This window comes from Alexandromys fortis, unplaced genomic scaffold (genome assembly GCF_014885135.2).
Source record: "Alexandromys fortis isolate MF-2015 unplaced genomic scaffold, M_Fortis_MF-2015_v1.1 scaffold_37, whole genome shotgun sequence".
In the NCBI taxonomy this organism is placed as follows: Eukaryota; Metazoa; Chordata; class Mammalia; order Rodentia; family Cricetidae; genus Alexandromys; species Alexandromys fortis.
In genome coordinates, this window is record NW_026067914.1 from 5,016,730 (window position 1) to 5,035,623 (window position 18,894).

General features: G+C 36.2%; 1 protein-coding gene across 14 annotated transcripts in view; it reads right to left on the minus strand.

Moving 5' to 3' along the window:
• Positions 1-18,894, minus strand: part of Spef2 (sperm flagellar 2) — a 146,316-nt gene that overhangs the window by 60,558 nt on the left and 66,864 nt on the right. For 11 of the 14 annotated variants that reach the window (XR_007591165.1, XR_007591164.1, XR_007591163.1 and 8 more), the window contains 9 exons: positions 18,615-18,834; positions 17,850-18,001; positions 16,346-16,403; positions 15,029-15,081; positions 13,243-13,346; positions 10,175-10,431; positions 5,211-5,319; positions 4,048-4,205; positions 3,095-3,262 (listed from right to left, as the gene is read on the minus strand). Coding sequence is in view for 8 of the 14 variants with exons in the window: in XM_050139019.1 (XP_049994976.1) it covers positions 3,095-3,262; positions 4,048-4,205; positions 5,211-5,319; positions 10,175-10,431; positions 13,243-13,346; positions 15,029-15,081; positions 16,346-16,403; positions 17,850-18,001; positions 18,615-18,834 (1,279 nt within the window). In the remaining 6 variants the exon portion in view is untranslated. Of the gene's footprint in view, positions 1-3,094; positions 3,325-4,047; positions 4,206-5,210; positions 5,320-9,453; positions 9,593-10,174; positions 10,432-13,242; positions 13,347-15,028; positions 15,082-16,345; positions 16,404-17,849; positions 18,002-18,614; positions 18,835-18,894 lie in introns of those variants that run through there. The other 3 variants (XM_050139020.1, XR_007591166.1, XR_007591167.1) reach the window with 3 other exon arrangements.

The window sequence follows — 18,894 nt, forward strand, 5'->3', positions numbered from 1 at the left end:
TATTACCTAGTGACTTATGGATTTCCAATATTACTGACTCTAATTTATACTGCAAAGAATAACTTGGGCATATTTATCTTACATTCCCTAGAACCTACTTAAAAGTTTATTGGGAAGCTGGGAAATGGGACAATATGGAGGTCAGTACTACGTCTCTCAAATGGTAGATGATCATTTAGTCCTTTAAAGAAACAAACTCACGACCCTATGCTGCATTAGTTACCAAAATGCTGACTAATTCCTGTCTCTTAATTTCTGAATATGTACTTTCTTCAGTGAGTAATATGACAGTTTAAATTATTATGATGTAGAGAGCTCATGTTATTCATTTTGTGCATGTTTAGAGTGATAGCTAAAATTTTTGTAAATGCATGTTACTTTCATTTGAATATTTCCTCTCTGACAGCCAAAATACCATAGAAATAACAAGTAAATGACATAGAGGATTACTCTTGAAACATGTTTACTTAAAAGAACTTTTGTAAACATACAGATACCTGACAATGCATCTCATAGGGTGTACATGTTTGGATCAACTAATTGTTTCAAAGAAATAAGATTAATAATTAGAAAAATTTATTATAAAAATATTCTGGGTATCCAAATACACAATTAATTCTGTCTGTTAGTACAGGTGACAGAGACAAACCAAATAAGACACTGGCTTTATAAAGTTTTATTGAAAACTTTTTCTGTTAGAAGTAATGTACTCTTTTCCATTTTAAAGGTTATTTCTAAAATATGTTCTGATATCTCAGTGTGTATGAATGGGTGTGTGTGTGTGTGTGTGTGTGTGTGTGTGTGTGTGCATGATGTAACTCAGGCTGCCCTTAGGCTCACTGTATACCCCAAACTAGCCGTAAACACCTCATTTTCCTTGTATCTTAGCAAATCCTGGGGTTATAGGTTTGCATTACCATGCTCATCCTAAATACTACTGTAAGATAGCAGCATGGATATTATTATTTTATATTGAGAAATTTAATTCTAAGCTAAATGCCAACATTTGATGATAGATTTCAGCATAGACCATTAAAGGGGGTGTAGAAGTTTTTTTTAGTTGAATCCTAAGGAAAGTTGTAGCAAATATGAAATGGTTTTCTGTGTTCTAGAATTGTATTTGGACCAAATCTGATAGGATTAAGTGGACTGTGCCTCCTCTACCCAATTTTCATACTGGTGTAATTATTTTCTTTTCACGGTAACTTTTTCCATGAAAAAACAAAAAAAAATGCTTTGTGTGTGAACGGAATAAGGCAGGTGGAAATGAGCCATTTTATATATTTTTATAAGATAAGGGACTAGTCCTGCCCTTGATGGAAAAAAAGACAGGTACAATTACTCAGTGAAACCAAAACATATTTATTATTCCTCCAATGTACACTAGTCAAGGTTACAACTTTAAAATAGAAAATAAATCCTCCAGAAACTTAATATTAAAGTTAACTACTGGACTGTGTCAGAATCAGAAAGGTCAGAGATTGGTACCAAGGAAGGCAGAGTTTTACACCAATGTTCTGATAATAAGAAAGCTCAAAAGACCATGGTGGAGAGTTCTCCAGCACTTGAGAAGATACCTTCTCAGTAAATCACATTGTAAAGGGTGGAAGTTTTCTTCTAGACCTTTAAGTTAAAGTTTATAATTTTAATTATATGTGTCTGTGTCCTTACAGTGCACTGTCTTATGCTAAAAGCATTTTTAATATTTACATATCTTGCATTTAGTTAAACCCAGATAAGTTTAGGCAAAATCGTCTTTAAAATATCATTATCTGTGTTGCTTAAAATAACTTCAATCATTTGAAACAAAATTTGTACCTTTGTCTCAAAATTTTTGTTTACTATGATTAAATTTAATTTTGTAAAGAATTACAGATTTCTATCAAATCTCAATGCAGTGAAAATGTTATTAGAGTCAGTTATGACGCACCAAGAACAAGCACTGAGCTAGACAACTGAACAGTGAACCGCTTGTGAATCCACATCACATGACAAACTGATATTGGTATCATACAAATATCACTTTTTAAGCACACAAATTTTGTCCTGCTCATTTTGTCATTTGATGTTAAATTTACAGACCTAGTGGCTAAGAATCTAGAACAAACTACTTACTCTAAAATGTATTTCGACAAGGCTCTTTTTCTACGCACATCTAAGTTTAGTGGGGTGTCAGGTAAGCATGTGTGTGTGTGTGTGTGTGTGTGTGTGTGTGTGTGTGTGTGTGTACCACCATAAGCATGTGTACATTAACTTCTGAGACCTGGTTCTTTATTTCCACTACAGGCATGTTGGGTGCAACTGAGGTGACCTTACCCACCGAGATACCTCATTGGTTCTACCAGTATCCTTTATATAATCACCTAACCAAATATCTCTGGCTATACACACATTCAGGTGTCTAATTAACATTGTTTGTAGGGATATGAGAATATCCTGTCTGGCTGGATGTGGTGGTGTATACCTTTAATTCCAGCACTAGGGAGGTAGAGACAGGCAGATCTCTGTGAGTTCGAGGATAGTCAGGTCTACAGAGTGAGTTCCAGGCCAAGCTCCAAAGATACACAAAAAACCTGCCTCAAAACAAACAAACAAACAAACAAACAAAAGAAGAAAAAAGAAAAAAAAAGAATATCCTGACTGTACTAATTCCCATTTTTTTCCCAAATGTTCTCACTTTTTACAAGAATACAGTTCTGTAACTCAGCAAACAGCTCTTTCCTCTTCCTGTTCTAAAGCCTTCCTTTTGCTCTACAGCCTTCCTCTTCCTGCCCCACTTCTGAGCTCAGTAGCTAGCGTGAGTGGGGTGACTCCACGTGCCCTGTGGAAGAGGTGAGACACCATTCTAAAGAAACATTTTTGCTTTTCCTCGAAGGAGGATGTAGTCAGTGGTAGAGCATGTACTCTGCCTATCAGGGACCTGGCAGTGTCCCTAACACCACAGATATCAAGATTACAAAAAGGTATTTGTTTCAAATGATTGAAGTCACCAAAGTGGGAATCTAGCTAAGTAGCCTGGAGCTGTAGTTCATCATTCTTTTCTCTGTGAAAATAAGAAACTGACAAACAGGGTTATAATCAGTTTGTCAGTCACCTGCGGGTGTCTTTCCTTTCCCAGGAGAAAGTTTTGATGGCTCACGATGAAGATGCATCTCCTTGTCCTTTTCTGCTTCAGAGGGAAGGGGAGGACTGGCGGTCGGAGCCTCAGCTCCATAGGCTGCTGCCTTCTTCTCGGCTTCTTTTTCTTCTAGTTTCTTTTCAACTTCAGAAGAATGATAGAAATGAACCTGCATTAGGGGTTCTAGGTACCTACTATTTCATTAACTAAAAAATATAAAAATTATTATAAAATTATAATTAGCAAAATTATTGCAGCATATTATATTTGCTTTAAAATCACAACAAATATACTTACTGTACCTAACATTCATATTTTGGGCTCTTCTTTATTCTTTTGCCTTATAGTTATGGCTATGAAATGATGACGGGATGGGTGTGATTGAATGTGTGTGTGTGTGTGTGTGTGTGTGTTTAGAAAGCTGGGGAGCTGATGTCAAATGTCAAAATAAAAAATATAAAAGTGGAAAAATAAAAGATGAATTAAAATGATCTAGAAGAGCAAAGAAAGAAGTGCATAGGAAGAGAGCAATCATGAGAGGCACTGAATGCCTGTAATCTCAGGTGACAGGAGCCTCACCTAAAGCTGGAAGCCAGCCTGGCTTACACAGTGAGTTCCATATCATCTTTGAATCTCAATAAATGAAAGACAAACAAAAGGTTAAAGCAATGTGATTTAAAATGTGGGGGTTTGGGTGTAAATGGGATATTCCCTGGTAAGTCTACCTCATGTCAATGGATGATCACACATCTGAGAATATACAGACAGCGGTAACTGGATTCACTGAGTTAAAAAAAATAATGATGACCAAAAAGTTGTTTGGGGTATCTGAATGTTGGTGGATTTGTGAGAAGATGGGGAATGTGTGAATATTATGAAGACACAATGTATACTATTCAATATATGCATGCATATACACATATAATTACCTTTTATCTTTTTATTTGCTATTTCATTAGCAAAAAATTCTTTTACTCTCTGACATAAAGTCCCTTCGTCTATTTCTGCATTTATTTTTGTCAAAATATTTTGTGGCTCTGTAAACCACTCTTCCAGCAATGGCCAGTTGTCCAAGAAGCCAACAATTCTGCAAAATAAGGATCTTATAAGAATATGTGATACTGATTTAAATGACTGCATAAAGAAACATTAAACATGGCATTTAGTGTGATCTATTTGTCAATTCATGATGAAGAAGAAGACTAACAAATTCAACTCAAAAAAGCAACTTTATGAAATCTATAGATGATAGAGCAATAGTAAATGTAAAGATCTTGTCTGACGGCATCGCGAGATAATTTTTATAATTTGAGAAGTAGGAGAGAAAAGGATTTGAAAATGGTACCCATTCAGTAAGCATTTGATGTAAGAACAGATCTCTGTTTAAAAACCAGACAGTATCACGTACACTAACGGTGGAAGTCGGAGGACTCTTCTAATGGTCCCACAGCACCCATGATCAGACCGTAGAATGTTTTTTCTTGGACACACGAAGTGAAAGTTCTTTGTAGAGAGAGATGGCACAGACTAATTTACTAAAAACTTTTCTTGAATCATTTTTTTTCTTCCTAGGGCGTAGTCAGCTTCATGTAGCTCAAATTACACATCCTGTCTCATTTCTTATTTTTAGATCTCTCAGGCTTTCATGAAATTGCCTAATTTTGCCTGCATTTTCTTTTCCAAAGGAAAATTACACACAATTCAAAGAACACCGTGTAACTTCATTTTAGTATAACGAAAGGGCTACTACAAACTTTCCCAGTCTGACTCACTGCTCTTTGAAATTCCATAATCTTCAATGGTATTTTCTAAGTGTTTGCTGAATTTGATATAATTAACTTGTAAATATTTTCTGATTGGTTTCCTTCTTCAGACTATAGCTACTGTGGTTTCCACCACAAAAGCTTCCATATAAATATTTCACTCAATGCAAAAACCTATTTCAATATAAATATTTCACTCAATGCAAACAAAAAAAAGGACTCAATGGTAGGGAGTATGTCTTTTTCATAGATCTTATTATTCCAAAGTCACCATTTGTTAGCGTCTTTGAATGGAAAGGAATAGAAAGGACACAAAGCTTAAAACTGACCTATGGTGTATCTGGTCTCGTAAGTTATTGTCTCCATCTCTTTCTTGGGATGTAGAAACTTCTTGTTGAGCAATGTTTTCATGAGAAATTTCACGTGAGAGTTCCTTGGCTATGGTACAAAAAATAATTAGACAATCAAAAAAAATTAAAATGCTACTTATTAGCAAAACACACTTGCAAGATTCTAAGTAGATATAGCTGTATTTTGGTCTAATGTTACTTTAGTGTCTTTTAATTTCTTAAATAGAATATATTTGTATTTATATTCTTTCCTTTCCCCAACTCATTACATATTATCCTTCATCACTTTACCTACCCAACTTCTATTTATTTTTTTAAAATAAAAAATAAAGGCCAAAATAAATTTGCAATAAGACAAATAATACTGACAAAACAAAACAAAAGATATATGCCCAAAAATGTGTGCGTGTGCATGTGTGCTCATACACACACACTAATAAATGAATAAAAGACACAAGCAAAATTAACGAAGAAAAAAATGACATATCATGCCATCTTCCCTCTCAGTTGAAGTCTCCACCAGGATGTCACTATATTCTGATTCAGGAACATTCCCAGCTCTCTGAGGACTCTGCCTATATTGCGCTGTCTTCTCTGTCTTAGCTGACACTACTGAGGTTCAGTGTGAATGGTTCATCATTTCTTCTCTCTGAATTTCATCATAAAATATTCTGGCCTCCTAGATGCAGTGGAACATTTTCCAGCTCTGATCAGACCACTCCCGATAGTTCATATAATTTACTCCAGGACTGCCCAGGTTTTTATTTTAGGATGGACTATGTAAGAGCAGAGCAAACCCTTTATTCCAGAAAACCCCTGTCTAAAATGTTCGATTTAACAACATGAAAAGATAAGAATGAGAAAGGATGGATTGTCATGGATAACAAACTTGGAGAAAGAAAATCAGAATTTGGAAGTAAAACTTGGAGTAAAATAAGGTGACCATAAAGAGAAATATACATAAAACTATTTTCTGATACCATACTATAAAACTGGAAATATCTTTGCCTCTTTCCAGAATTATGAAGTGAATTGAGAATAAGCATAAAGAAATTGATGATATGAAACCAAAACAATTTAAGTAAAACAATTTCAGCAACTCTCATTGAGTTTCATTCAAAACACAATATACTTATCAACAGGGAATAAATAGAAAAATAGCAAAGAAGAAAGAAAGCCTTGAGCTAGACTAAAAGAAATTAGAATTAAAGCAAAGCAGCAATGGAATGTGATTTAATAGCATTCTAGAAAATGGAAGACCTCATAAATAAAGTAATATTTTTCTTCCTATCTATATTAATGATAAAATAAGATGACAAGATGAAATGGATTTGAAATATAAAATCATGGTTGATTTTCATTGTTGTTGTTATAAAACTTACTATATCCAAAGCCAAGAAAGAATGCCTTGGACTAGATTAAAAGGAATAAGAATTGCTCAGAGCAAAAGAGCACAAAAGAGGAAATTAACAGCATTCAAGGCAATCAAGGCCCCTCACAGTGTACAGCAATCAACTGTTTCCCATCTACAGGATGGATGACGGAAAGAAAAATGTGAACACTTTCTGAAGAGATACTATTGTCACTGTCTTGTGGTCCATACCTCACATGTGCTGAGGATTTCTGCACATGAATTAGATCTCTCTTTCTTCTTCCTACCTCCTCTCTCCTCTATCTCTGTCTCATATTCAGGTATTGTCCCTCTTTCCTTTTATTTTCAACACTCACTACCATTGCTCCAGTATTTTTTGTGGCCCTGGATGATCCATCTTTGTGATCTTAAATACTAAGATTCCCAGTGCAAACTTTTATCCTAATAGGACTCCTATATAGCATGTGGAGCTCTTCAACCGTGTCCAGTTCCAAAATCCCTACATTTGCCCTACGTACTGGCCGCCATTGTCTTTTCTTTATTTCTCTTTCTTTCTTTCTTTCTTTCTTTCTTTCTTTCTTTCTTTTTTTGATTTTCGAGACAGGGTTTCTCCGTAGCTTTTGGTTCCTGTCCTGGAACTAGCTCTGTAGACCAGGTTGGCCTTGAACTCAGAGATCTGCCTGCCTCTGCCTCCCGAGTGCTGGGATTAAAGGCGTCTGCCATCATTGCTCAGCTTTTTTTTTTTTTATTTTCGAGAAAGGATCTTGTCTTTATTTCTAACAAGGCTGAAGACTTCAACTTCTCTCTCTGTCTAACAGCTTTAATTTCTCTGTTTTACTATACTGGTCTTGGTTGATTATCATCTGTCCTTCTATCACTACTGTTTTTTTTTTTTTTTTGATAAAATACTCTAACAGAAAGCAACTCAGGGGAGAAGGGTTTTAGTTCAAAATTCCAGGTTATAGTTCATTGCTGTGGGTAATTCAAGGCAGAAACCCAGTATTAATCATACCCATAGTTAAGAGCAGAGACAAATAACTGCCCACAATTCCAGGTTATATTCTATTACTGTGTAGAACTCAAGGCCCTCATTGTGACTCTCTTTCCAGGTGAGTCTACGTTGGGGCAAGTCAAGAATTTAAACTAACCACCTTATCATTTCTGTTCCCAGAGTTAAACTATAGTAGGTATTTTTAAATTAAAAAAAAATAAGAAAAGAAAAGATAGCTTTGTCTTCAAAACTCATTACCAGTAAGAAAATAATCTGGCTAACTCTGTGTCCGTCCCTCTAAGAGAGAAGATGGAGAACGGGAAGGTAAAAGAGAACACATCCTAAGACAAAACCTAAAGTATTCTGACTCTATGCTCTTCCCCTTTCAGAGAAATGCTTCTAGCAAGTTATCTTCACTTACCCTCTCTACAGCCTGGTCTCTATTTCCAATTTCAACCCTCTGCAATCCACCTTTTTCCTTGCTACCACTAATGAAGCATCTTTCATTGCAGTCATCAAAAATGTCAAAGCTAATGGGCATTTCTCCATTCTTATCTCACATTATTTTTCTGTAACAAGTACAGGAAGACCTCAGCTTACAGGGATTTCATAATTTTATATTCATATGGCTATTTTTATATTAACAATATACTACATGATGTAGGATTGAAATTTTTATTATTTGTTCCAGATTACATAAAGTACATAAAGACTGGATTCAATTTCAACAATGTTACTCTACACTTTGGACTGATTTTTAATTGCAAAATTTTAATTTTATTAGACCTGCAAATGGGAAATGATAACAAAATATATAGCTTAATGAAATCATAAACTGAAAATATTCAGGATTTAGACTAACAACAATTATCAGTTTTGGAAGTCTATTACATATTTTTGCAATTACTATTAGCCTCAAAGGTTTACTATCCTCAGCCTGAGCTGGAAACCCTTCAACAATTCTTCCTACCTTATGAAAGTCACTACTCTCTCACGTAGTCAAGGTCATGACCTCACTCAACAGCTAAAATATTCCCCTACTCTTCCACTCTGATGCAGGTACCCTGCAATGGTTATTCCTTCTCCCTGTGTCTCCTTGATTTCCTACCTATTATCTTTGAGCCCTGGCTGAATTGATGTACATTTGCTGCCTACCTGCCTTTGGCTATAGTATGCCTCCCTATAATATGGTTCATTGGTCCTTTCTATGGACCACAGTCATCATAAGACAATGTGTTGAGCCCATTCTTAGTGACTATGCTCCCATATCCCGGCAAATTCCTACTATTCTAGGGAGAAGAATGGCTAACAATTTAGTCCTAAATAATTGTCTTTCCATTCCTTATGAAACATTATCCTTCCTTGGAGTTCTTCCTCTTCATTAGATGCTACCTCTGAACACTTCCCCTTTCCCCATCACCTTATAATATTCTAGGAAGTCAACATGTATCTTTCTTTTTTACTACATTCTTCTAAGGTGAGTTTCTATTTTTAAAACCCCTACCTTTAGTGTTCATTTCTCACTTTTATGTCCATTTATATAATATCTTTTGTAATGTCTAAGTTTATATCATCTAATTGTCCAACAGGCATTTCAAAAGCATCATGACAAAAAAAGCCCTGCATGTTGTTTTAATGTAATTTTAGCAAATTGGTGAGGTTCAAGAAGGTTAAGGTCAGAGGATCATTGAATCTATGAGTTTAAAACCAGCCTAAGCAATAAGATGAGACCTCGCTTCAGAAAGGAAAAAGTAGATAATAAAATATATTTTAAAACAAAACAACAAAAATCACAATTAATTAAGATTCTCATGTACCTTATAAATGGGAAACTAAGGGTTAGGAATGTGTAATTTTACCTTGGTAAATACTTAATATGTAGAATAAAATAATAATTTCACTTTTATACAGGTCAAATAAAGCACATGTTTTAATAAGAATATTCAACTCCACCAGATGAGTACTTCAAATCATTTCTTCCTGCTCCTTAGAACACACCTAAAAAAGGATGTTGTCAGTTCCTCACATACAACATAGATGCAGTTTCCTCAGCACCATTACTGTATGAACTAGCTACAAACTGCTTCTCCATGTGCACAAATCTCACAAAGGAAACTGTGGCATGGAAAACTGTCAGGTAGACGGAAAGGTTCAGCAAAATGCTTATAGTTGATGTATAAATCGCCCTCAGTCCCAGGTTTGGCTAATATTCAATACTTAGAGTTAAAATAAGGGACAGTGAATGCAGCTGGATAGTTCTTTGAACAACCAATTAAATGGATTCTTCCTTACACTTGTAAATGGAACTATTCACTTAGTCACAGAATTTTTAATTTTTTTTCATATGCTATATTTTGATCATGTTTTCTCCCCTTTCCCTAAGTCCTTTCAGATCCTGTTCACCTTCTGACCCACCCAACTTCGTATTCTCTTACTCTTAAAGGAAACAAAAAACAAAAACAAAACAAAAAAAGAAGCAACAACAACAAAAAACAAAAAGAAAAAAATAGAGTCAAATTTTAAAAGCACTTTTAATTATGAAAAATTGTAAAGATTGAAAAATCAATGCATTCAACTTACCAATGATATCATTCATGCGATCCAGTGATAAGCTATCTGAAATGTCTAATAATATGGCAAAATCGAATGCAGATGGGATAGGAATGACTTCCTTGGAAGGAGTCGGGCCCAAGGCTAGCGTGGGCATTTGTGCTTTTTTTTTCTCTGCCTCCATGAATTTTTTTTTGTAGCCTGTCAGTGCTTCTTCCAGGAGCTGAGCTTGATTTAATGTCATTGGAAACCCATCAATTACCCAGCTTTTGTTAGCGGGTATCTCTCTAAATTCAAACAACACAATTGATTAGCATGTTCATAGGTTCTGTTACCTTACAGAAATTGGTAATGACTACCATTATCTTCATTGCAAATTCATCCCGTTGCATGGACTTCAGGATTTTCTAGCTAAAATATTAGGTTTTCCAATGAGTTCTGATTGCTGACTTGCTTAAAAATCCTTTTGTGGGTCCCTGCTGTCCTCCAAATCTATTGAGAAGCCTTTACATCCTCTTTAAAAGGAAATGACAATGACCTATTTCTCCCAAACTTCTAAACTCTCTCTCTTCACTACTATGCGCATTCACTTGGTATTATTTACACTGTGCTCACAGGCTACACTTCTCCTGTACCTCAAGTTCCTCACGTATACAATGGGGTATTGTAAAATATCTCGCTGGGGTCTGTGTAGATGACAGAAATGACATATTTAATAAATACATTCCGCACACTCTCTTTGCCAACCTGGAGGGGTGTTCTCACCGTACTCACTCCTAAACCAGGCTGATCTTAACTCCTTAGGCTCTCACTAATTTCACCATAGAAATAAATAAGTCTTGACATAAAACTAAAGTCATTCTTTAAAAATTTTATTAATTAAGTTGAGTTATAAATTTCTGAAGTATTCTATCTGAAGGACCATATATTAAGCTTTTCTTTTCGCTGAGCACATTGTCTTCGGTGGACAATGTGCACACTACATCTAAAGGACTTAAGTATCCACTTTGTTCTATTATACCTGCAAAATTTCATTTCCTCTTATATTTTTACTTATATTTTAAGGTATGGCTTTATTTCTTGCTATGCTAGCTCTCAAATGAAACAATAGAATCACCTCGCCAGAAGTTCCTGAGTCTTCTAGTGACAACATGTACTTTTTCTGACAGTGTGGCAGGAAGAAGCAGGAACTAAGTTTCAGAAAGATTTCATTGCTTGCTCAAAAGCACAAAACTGCAAATGGCCTTCTGTCTAATAATTCTCAGCACAGCTCCAAACTTCCTTCTGGAAACTGCCTTTATCTCCTCCACTAGGTTACCGTGAGCAGAAAGAGTGCATTTTACTTTCGTGAGTTCTCCAGAGAGAGATTAAGCCTTCTGCATAGATTAGACTCACTAACTCATTTGCCTAGGACAGAGAAGAGATTTCCTTTAACACTTGACCTCTTCTGAGATCTGCTGTCTCAGAAACCACAACAGAGACAGAACTTGGAGCTACACTTGTTCAAAGCTAGAGTGAGACAGCAGACATCAGGGAGCCGTGGGGCTTGACTTTAGATTTTGTTACATCACTAGCCAGGCACAACTATCTAACTAGAACATCTAGTGCTCCTTTGATCATTGGACTAGACCAAGAGATTTCCAGCTAATGCTAGTCCTCTGGAGGTATCTTAGAGGGAATGGAAACGGTGTTCTGTGGTTGGAGGGTGATCGTTACAGTGCAGTGTGGATCCCTCCAGATCCTCTGAAGCTCAAGTGAAGGACTGCTTGCTGCTTTGCATGTTCATTTGTTCTACAAACAAAGAGCACGGTGGGAAAGTGTACTTTTTGTTAGTTCTGAGAATGTGAGGATAAGAACCCTTCCAGCTCCGAGGGTAGCAGCCTTGAGTTCCAGTTGCTAAATACTTCAGTGAGATGCAGCTTAAATCTTTAAGGCAGTCAATGAGGAAGACATTATAGAGGAACTCATCCCAGATGAAGAGTAAAATCCTCTAAACTCTCCCTCCTCCTGTGTCATAATGGTCCCCATACACCGCAGCTGAGCAAGTCCATTTCTACCATCCAGTTTTTTTCAACAGAGCCTTCTACTCTGTTTTCCCATCATGTGCAGACTCTTTCCTTTATTATACAGACCAACTGGCCTCTTGTAACATACATGGATAACAAAGCAAAGTTGAGGGGAATATATAGAAAGGAATCTGTAGAAGGGAATCTATGGAAAGGATAGAAAGGAATTTATACAAAAGAGGATAAAGGAATTACAATGTGTGGGATCTTTGCAATTTTCCCTTCCTTCCCATCACATATCCTGCCTGTGTTATACATGCATCTTTTGTCTAACCTGTGTACTACTGCCTGTTGCCCTAGTGCTGCTTAGGCTCTGAATCCCTGGACTCTATCCCTGCCCTCTTCCTGAAATGTAACACAAGCGAATGCAGAAACCTGTGCCCATCCCGTTGGAATCTAACAACTTGTCCGTCAGCTTATCTAATTGTCCAATTAGTAGTTGTCTAATTAGTAGTTGATCTACATTTACAACAGATGAAGTCAAGGTTGGTCAGAGAAAAGAGAGTCAATAAGCATGCAAATCTATATACTTTCCCTTTATCCTAGGAATAAAGTTAGACATTAGAAGCATTTGAATACTAAAAGTTGCATCTGTATATTATTTTTCACATATCTTTTTGTGGTTAACAGTATATAAAATGGGGTAGCAAGCTAGCTCAGCCCATGCAAGCATGACAACTGGAGCTCAGATTCTCAAAGTTCATGTAAATGCTGGCTGGGTCTGCGGATCCAACTATAATTTTATCCTCAGAAGTTGGAGATGAGGGGTCTCCAGGTATGTTGGCTAAGGAGTCTAACTTTTATGTGCAGTTCAGAGTTTGAATGTGCAGTTCAGAGTTTGAATGTGCAGTTCAGAGTTCCAAGGGTAAGGTAAGAAAAATGAGACAATTCCAGATGTCAACCTTAGGCCTCAACCATTTGCATATACATTCTCACACACATGCACATAAGTCACATATAAGCACATACGCATTCATATGTAGCAAAAAGAATATATTAAATAGGCAAAAGAAAGGTAACTGCAATACATACTTAATAGCATTTACCATGATGTTAACCAGCAATATGTCTGGAACGCTCTTTCCTTTTTTAAGCAACTGTTCTGATTTTGCACCAAGTTGAGCTCGCAAACTAAGCTGTGGAAGGGAGGTGAAGAAGCATAGGAGAGAACTGATTGAAAAGATGTCTGGAGTTAAAATAATTCAGTAGCGATGCTCCTTAATGAAGATACCGAAGACTTACCACACTTCTGGAGCCAGGGACACATTCAAGGAAAATATGTATCAATTTTGAAACATTTTGTTTGGAGTTCCATTTATTCTAATATCTTCTCCTCTAATTTTCAGCTTCTCTGGCATGCCAAATTTCATCTAGCAATACTTTTAATCATAGTGATTTGGTTCTAATAATTCATATCTATGGGAGAATGCCCTCTATGAAAACACATACCAATATAACTGTCTTTCTGTGAAAACATTCCAGATTTCCAACTCCGTTTTGCTTCTGCCTTGATGAACGCCCTTTCTTGTTCTATCACAAGTTCTCTGTAGAGATTAACTCTTTTGTTTTGTCCAGAATCAATAATTATGACTTTTTTGGGGGTAATTCTGTTTGAGTTGTGCAATATCATTGAACATGGGCTTCCCCAAAGCCTGATCTTCGCTCAGTTACTCAAGTATTTTATATCAAATGAGATTCTAGCTCCACTCAAAGCCATCCCACCCAAGGAGAGTTCAGCATCATACTCTTATGACAGATGTTATAATAACTACTTCTCAAGCTCTTACAGACCAGACTCATTTATCTCCTTTCTGATCTCAGCCTTGGTTAAGCTTGTCGGTCCCCCTGTGACTAGCTATCTATTTATGTTGCTGGAGAGGCTTCCTAAATCGAGTTAGCTAATTCTCCTACCTCTTTAAATGAGTCTAAATCAATTTCTCCAGCAGGCCTATCTTAATCTAATACAGTAACACTTTCTCCTTCCCCTACCCCAAATGTTGCTTTCCTCTACTTTTCAATTTCTCCCAAACATGCTAATATTTTACTATGCTCTTCAGTTCATCGGGTAGTGTTTATAGCTGATTACCTGCCCACCTCTATCAGAATGTGAACTCCAGAAGACCAAAGAACTCTCCCTTTTACTTTTTTTATTGATATATACAAATAATACAGTGCACAGTGAAGACAAAGTTCTTTTGAACTGAATTGTATATGGATTTGGACACTTTAACAAGTCAGTAAGTGTAAATACAGAAATAAAGCCAACATTTCTGTTAGTTCATATTTTAAATGGATAGAGTAAAAGTTATTACGCTTTAGTTATTGCTTTTTTCCTCTCATTAAGTCATCATGTTGATTTCTTAGTTGCAGGCTTTTTATATTTAATCAGTTCTGAAAACTGAATGATAAATTTGTTTGCCATGATGAAATCCATTATACAATAATCAATTGTAATAAAAAAGTAATTGAAACATATGCGATTAATTCTGTCGTTACTCCCTTATATTTTTAATCAATACTCTTTATGAAAATACTACTTTTCTTTAGAAATAATATCAAGTGAATTAAAAAAATCACAGATATACCGTTTTAACCTGATAAAATGCCATAGTATTTTCTACTGCTTTAGATAGAAAAATATTAGAAATACAAACAATATCATCAAAACTCTGATTATTAATCACTTTTCTATCAAACACAATTTAAAATCAAATAGAAGAACATCGTTAATTCATACCATGAGAACATAGTTCAAAAGAGTACAAAATAGGGCATGTTTTAATATAAAAGTAGGCAAGGATTAGATTAAAATACTTACATTTAAAAAACTATCGCTTGGTTTGAGATATTCATCTTCATCAGTCATGACATCTATTAAGAGAAAAGAGGTAAGAACAAAGTGCCAGTATTTACATTTGAAAATCTTGCCAGCGTTAGATTCAGCCATGTTGGATAGACCCAGCAAGGATGCACTGGGAGCCCTGTAGCACGGCTTTGACTTTTAGTCCACAGCCTTTCAGGTCCTGGCCACTGTGTGGCTTGAAGCTTCCCACTTCCTTCCTGGCATGGTCTCAGCTCACAACAAAATTCAAAATATACAACTTCAGTTTCTCCGTTGGTAGACAAACTAGCTTTCTCAAAAAGATCAAAATATTAATTCAGTACATTTATATTTTCCTGGATTGTGAAGTTATGGAGAAGAAATATTCAGAAATTAGAATTAGAGAGGATTCTTAGTTAAATTATATGGGGAAATGTTTTCCAAATATATTTGTAGTTAAGCATCATAATATTAATAGTAAAATAATCTATTAATTGCCAAGATCACTGGAAAGGGGAGCCAAGAATATCAATCAAAATAAATGAAAACGTCAACTTGGAAAATGATCCCAAATCTGTTCGTGATTCTATGGTGACAGCAGATAACAGTGATCGTGCAAGAGGATTTGAACTTTATAATAAAATATAAACAAATTGAAACATACTAAAAACTTAACTAATACACATAGAAAGGTCATTTAATACTTAATTTTTTTCCCTCAGTGATTATACAAATAGTCTGAAGGAATCAGCTCGGATTCCCAAGGAGAGACCTTGTGGTTAGTAAACTCAGTTCTACTGCCATGGTCAAAGATTAAGAACCAGGCCAGTTTGTTGAACAGGGACCCTTGTTTTCATGAGTTGAAGAAAACAGACTCTATATCCTTCCTCCATGCTCAGAACTGTGATATTACTCTCTCTCTCTCTCTCTCTCTCTCTCTCTCTCTCTCTCTCTCTCTCTCATAGGCGAAATGGAAAAACAAACAAACAAAGCAAGATTGCAAGAAAGAGGTGAGTGAACATGAACGTGATGTTTTCTGGTAGCTTTCACATAGGCAAACATTGGCGACTACTTTAAGAAAGGAGGTGGGGTAAAAAGTATTCAATGTCATTTCACCTTCATCCTCTAATGTAGGTATTGACTACCATGCACAGAGAAGGATTCAGGTCCCCGTTGTTCACCATTCCCTCCCCTGAAGCCGTGCTTGTAGTCACATAGATCACTCTCGCTGTTTCTGTATCTGTCTTTGGTGTGCTGCGGTATAAATGACGGATGACGTGTTTGACACATTACTTACTAGCTATATAGGTTTACCTTCTTTTTTGGGTGTCACTTTCCCTGAAACTGCAGGAACTGATAACGCATTTGGATCCTACGGCAAGAAAGCAAACATCTAGTTTTAATATGGCCATGTTTCCCTTCCATTTCCATTTCATGGATTTCGGTTAGCGTTTGAGAACCGACAATTTCACATGCATTAATGATATTAAACTGGGTTGAAATGATGCCTTTCACAGGCAAACCAAATTTGGTGAGCACTGAATTTATATAGAGACCCAGAATTACCTGTGGTATATAATCTTCCAATGGCTCTCGGTGTCTATGTAAAATAAAGCAACTACTGTTTTGGGAAATTAAAAAAGAACAGGGAAAATGTGTGGTTTATAAAGAAAATATTAAAAGAGTAATCCTCAAGCTGTCAGTCATAGCCATAGATAAATAAGAGAGAAAATGTGTGTTATCCATTACTCTGTTGAGTGAAATGAAAGTTTGCTATGATGTCATAGAAGAAAGAGCCAGACAATGAAACAAATTTTCATAACTCGTGATTTACCAGTATTTGTCCTGTAAATGACAATTATTTAGAGTAGACTCTTTGTTAATTGACTCAATAGCAGAGACAATATGAGGTAAGAGAGAGAGCAGTGAACTTTAAGTCTAAGATTCAATAACTTAGCCTTCCACAAGCCTTGAGAAAACTAATCCATCTGTAGGGTCTCTCCTACTCTCTAGAAAAAAAAGGAGAGCTGAACCACATCTTTGATTCTTAAAGCCAGACAATACTCTTCTAACACCTGGCATGTAGGATTCTATTTTTATGAAATAATGTAATAAATTTCACTGTTGATATAAAATAATGAAAATGTGATCCATTTAAGTCACTAGGAGTTGTGCCCCGACCCCGAGTCCAACTGAAATCTATCTTGGCTGGATAGACTCTGGTTGTGGAATAAGTTGATCTAACCAGCTGTTTCCATTTGGCTTCATAGCATTCAAACAGCCTCCTACTGTGAATCTAAAGACCAAGCCATGTGTCCTGTTCTCCCCTTAACCCTATGGGAGGTTCAGCACCTGTCTGATCTATTGTCAAGGGTCAGCTGTATAGTCTCTCACCACATATTGGGAAACTCAGTGTCTCTACTTCCTAACACTGAGTGGTGGAATGCCGGTCTAGGAGTTAGTGATCTTAGCGGCAAATGTAGTCACCCTCTTAACAACTGTCATTCTATATGTGTCTGTGTGCGTGTGTGTGTGTGTGTGTGTGTGTTTATATACATACACATATTCACCTGGCAGCTCCTCCCTCTGAATCATTTTATCTGTTGGCCACAGAACTTAAATGAGCTCACCAATCTTGATGGTCCACCCAAAAATTCAATTTAATGGGAAGAGTTAGGAGGAGAGTGTCTTCTCTTTTGCTTCTTGGACTGTAGAACCGAAACTCTTCACACTTTAAACCTTTACTGGGTGATCTTTAGATTATATCCTGATGCATATCTGCCGTATACCAGAAGAAGAAAATTAAAAGCTCACTTGCCTGTATTTTGCTAATTTCTTTAGGGTCCAACAGAGGTTCTCCTTTGTTTTCTCTCCGAACTGGTCTTAGCCCACTGGCTTGTTCATTGTCATTAAATGCCCGGATAGCTTCATTGACAAGAGTATCAATAGAAAGTACTCGAATAGAAAACTCTAAAGAAAAGACAATTTTATAAATATCTTTGCCTTCTGAGAATTGGCACTATTGCATTTTATTTTATTTTTCACACTCTAACCCTCTTCTCCCTACATCTGTCCCTTGGATTAAGATACTTTTCCCTTGTAATAAAATTCACATTACATGAAATAAATCACTTTAGCTAGTTAAAAGGGTACAACTCAGGGGCACTGAGAAATTCACTCAGCTGGTTGACCATCATGATTATTTTGTTGCAGGAATTTTTGATCACTTCAAAAGTAAATCCCCACCTATTCCCCTAAACCAGGGTACCATAAAACATGAATCATTTTCTATCTGCATGGATTTGTATATTTTGAGATACTTCGCATAAGTTAAACATAACATAAGCCACTTTCTGTGTCTGGTTTCTATTACTTAGCATAATGTTGCCAAGTCTGAACATTTTGAAGCATGTACCAGTACCTCATTCTTGTATATGAAAAATCAGTCACATGATTTTACTACTATAAAATTTTGATGAGAGATATTGTCTAAATGGAGTCTATGGTATGAGTCTTAAGGATGTAGACAGTTGTAGCTATAGTCAGTACAAACGGAATCTACTAAGAAAAAAGAAGGAAACACCTTTTTGTAGATACTTTAGAACAGTAGTTTTGCCACTGAGTGTCTTCCCTAGAAAGCATCCCTTCACAGCATAGGACGGCAATTCAGTTTCTGCGGCATCATCTTGAGAAGGGATCGACTTTTCAATTAATCTTTGAAGCACGTGTCCTAGTATGTGATTGTTGGAGGGTGGAGAGCTGTTAGCCATGTCTTCTGGCAAGGCCCACTCTCCAACCATGTTCTGCAAATATAATGGTCAAACAAAATAAAATTGTTCTCAAAGAGCAGAATGGAAGTATCG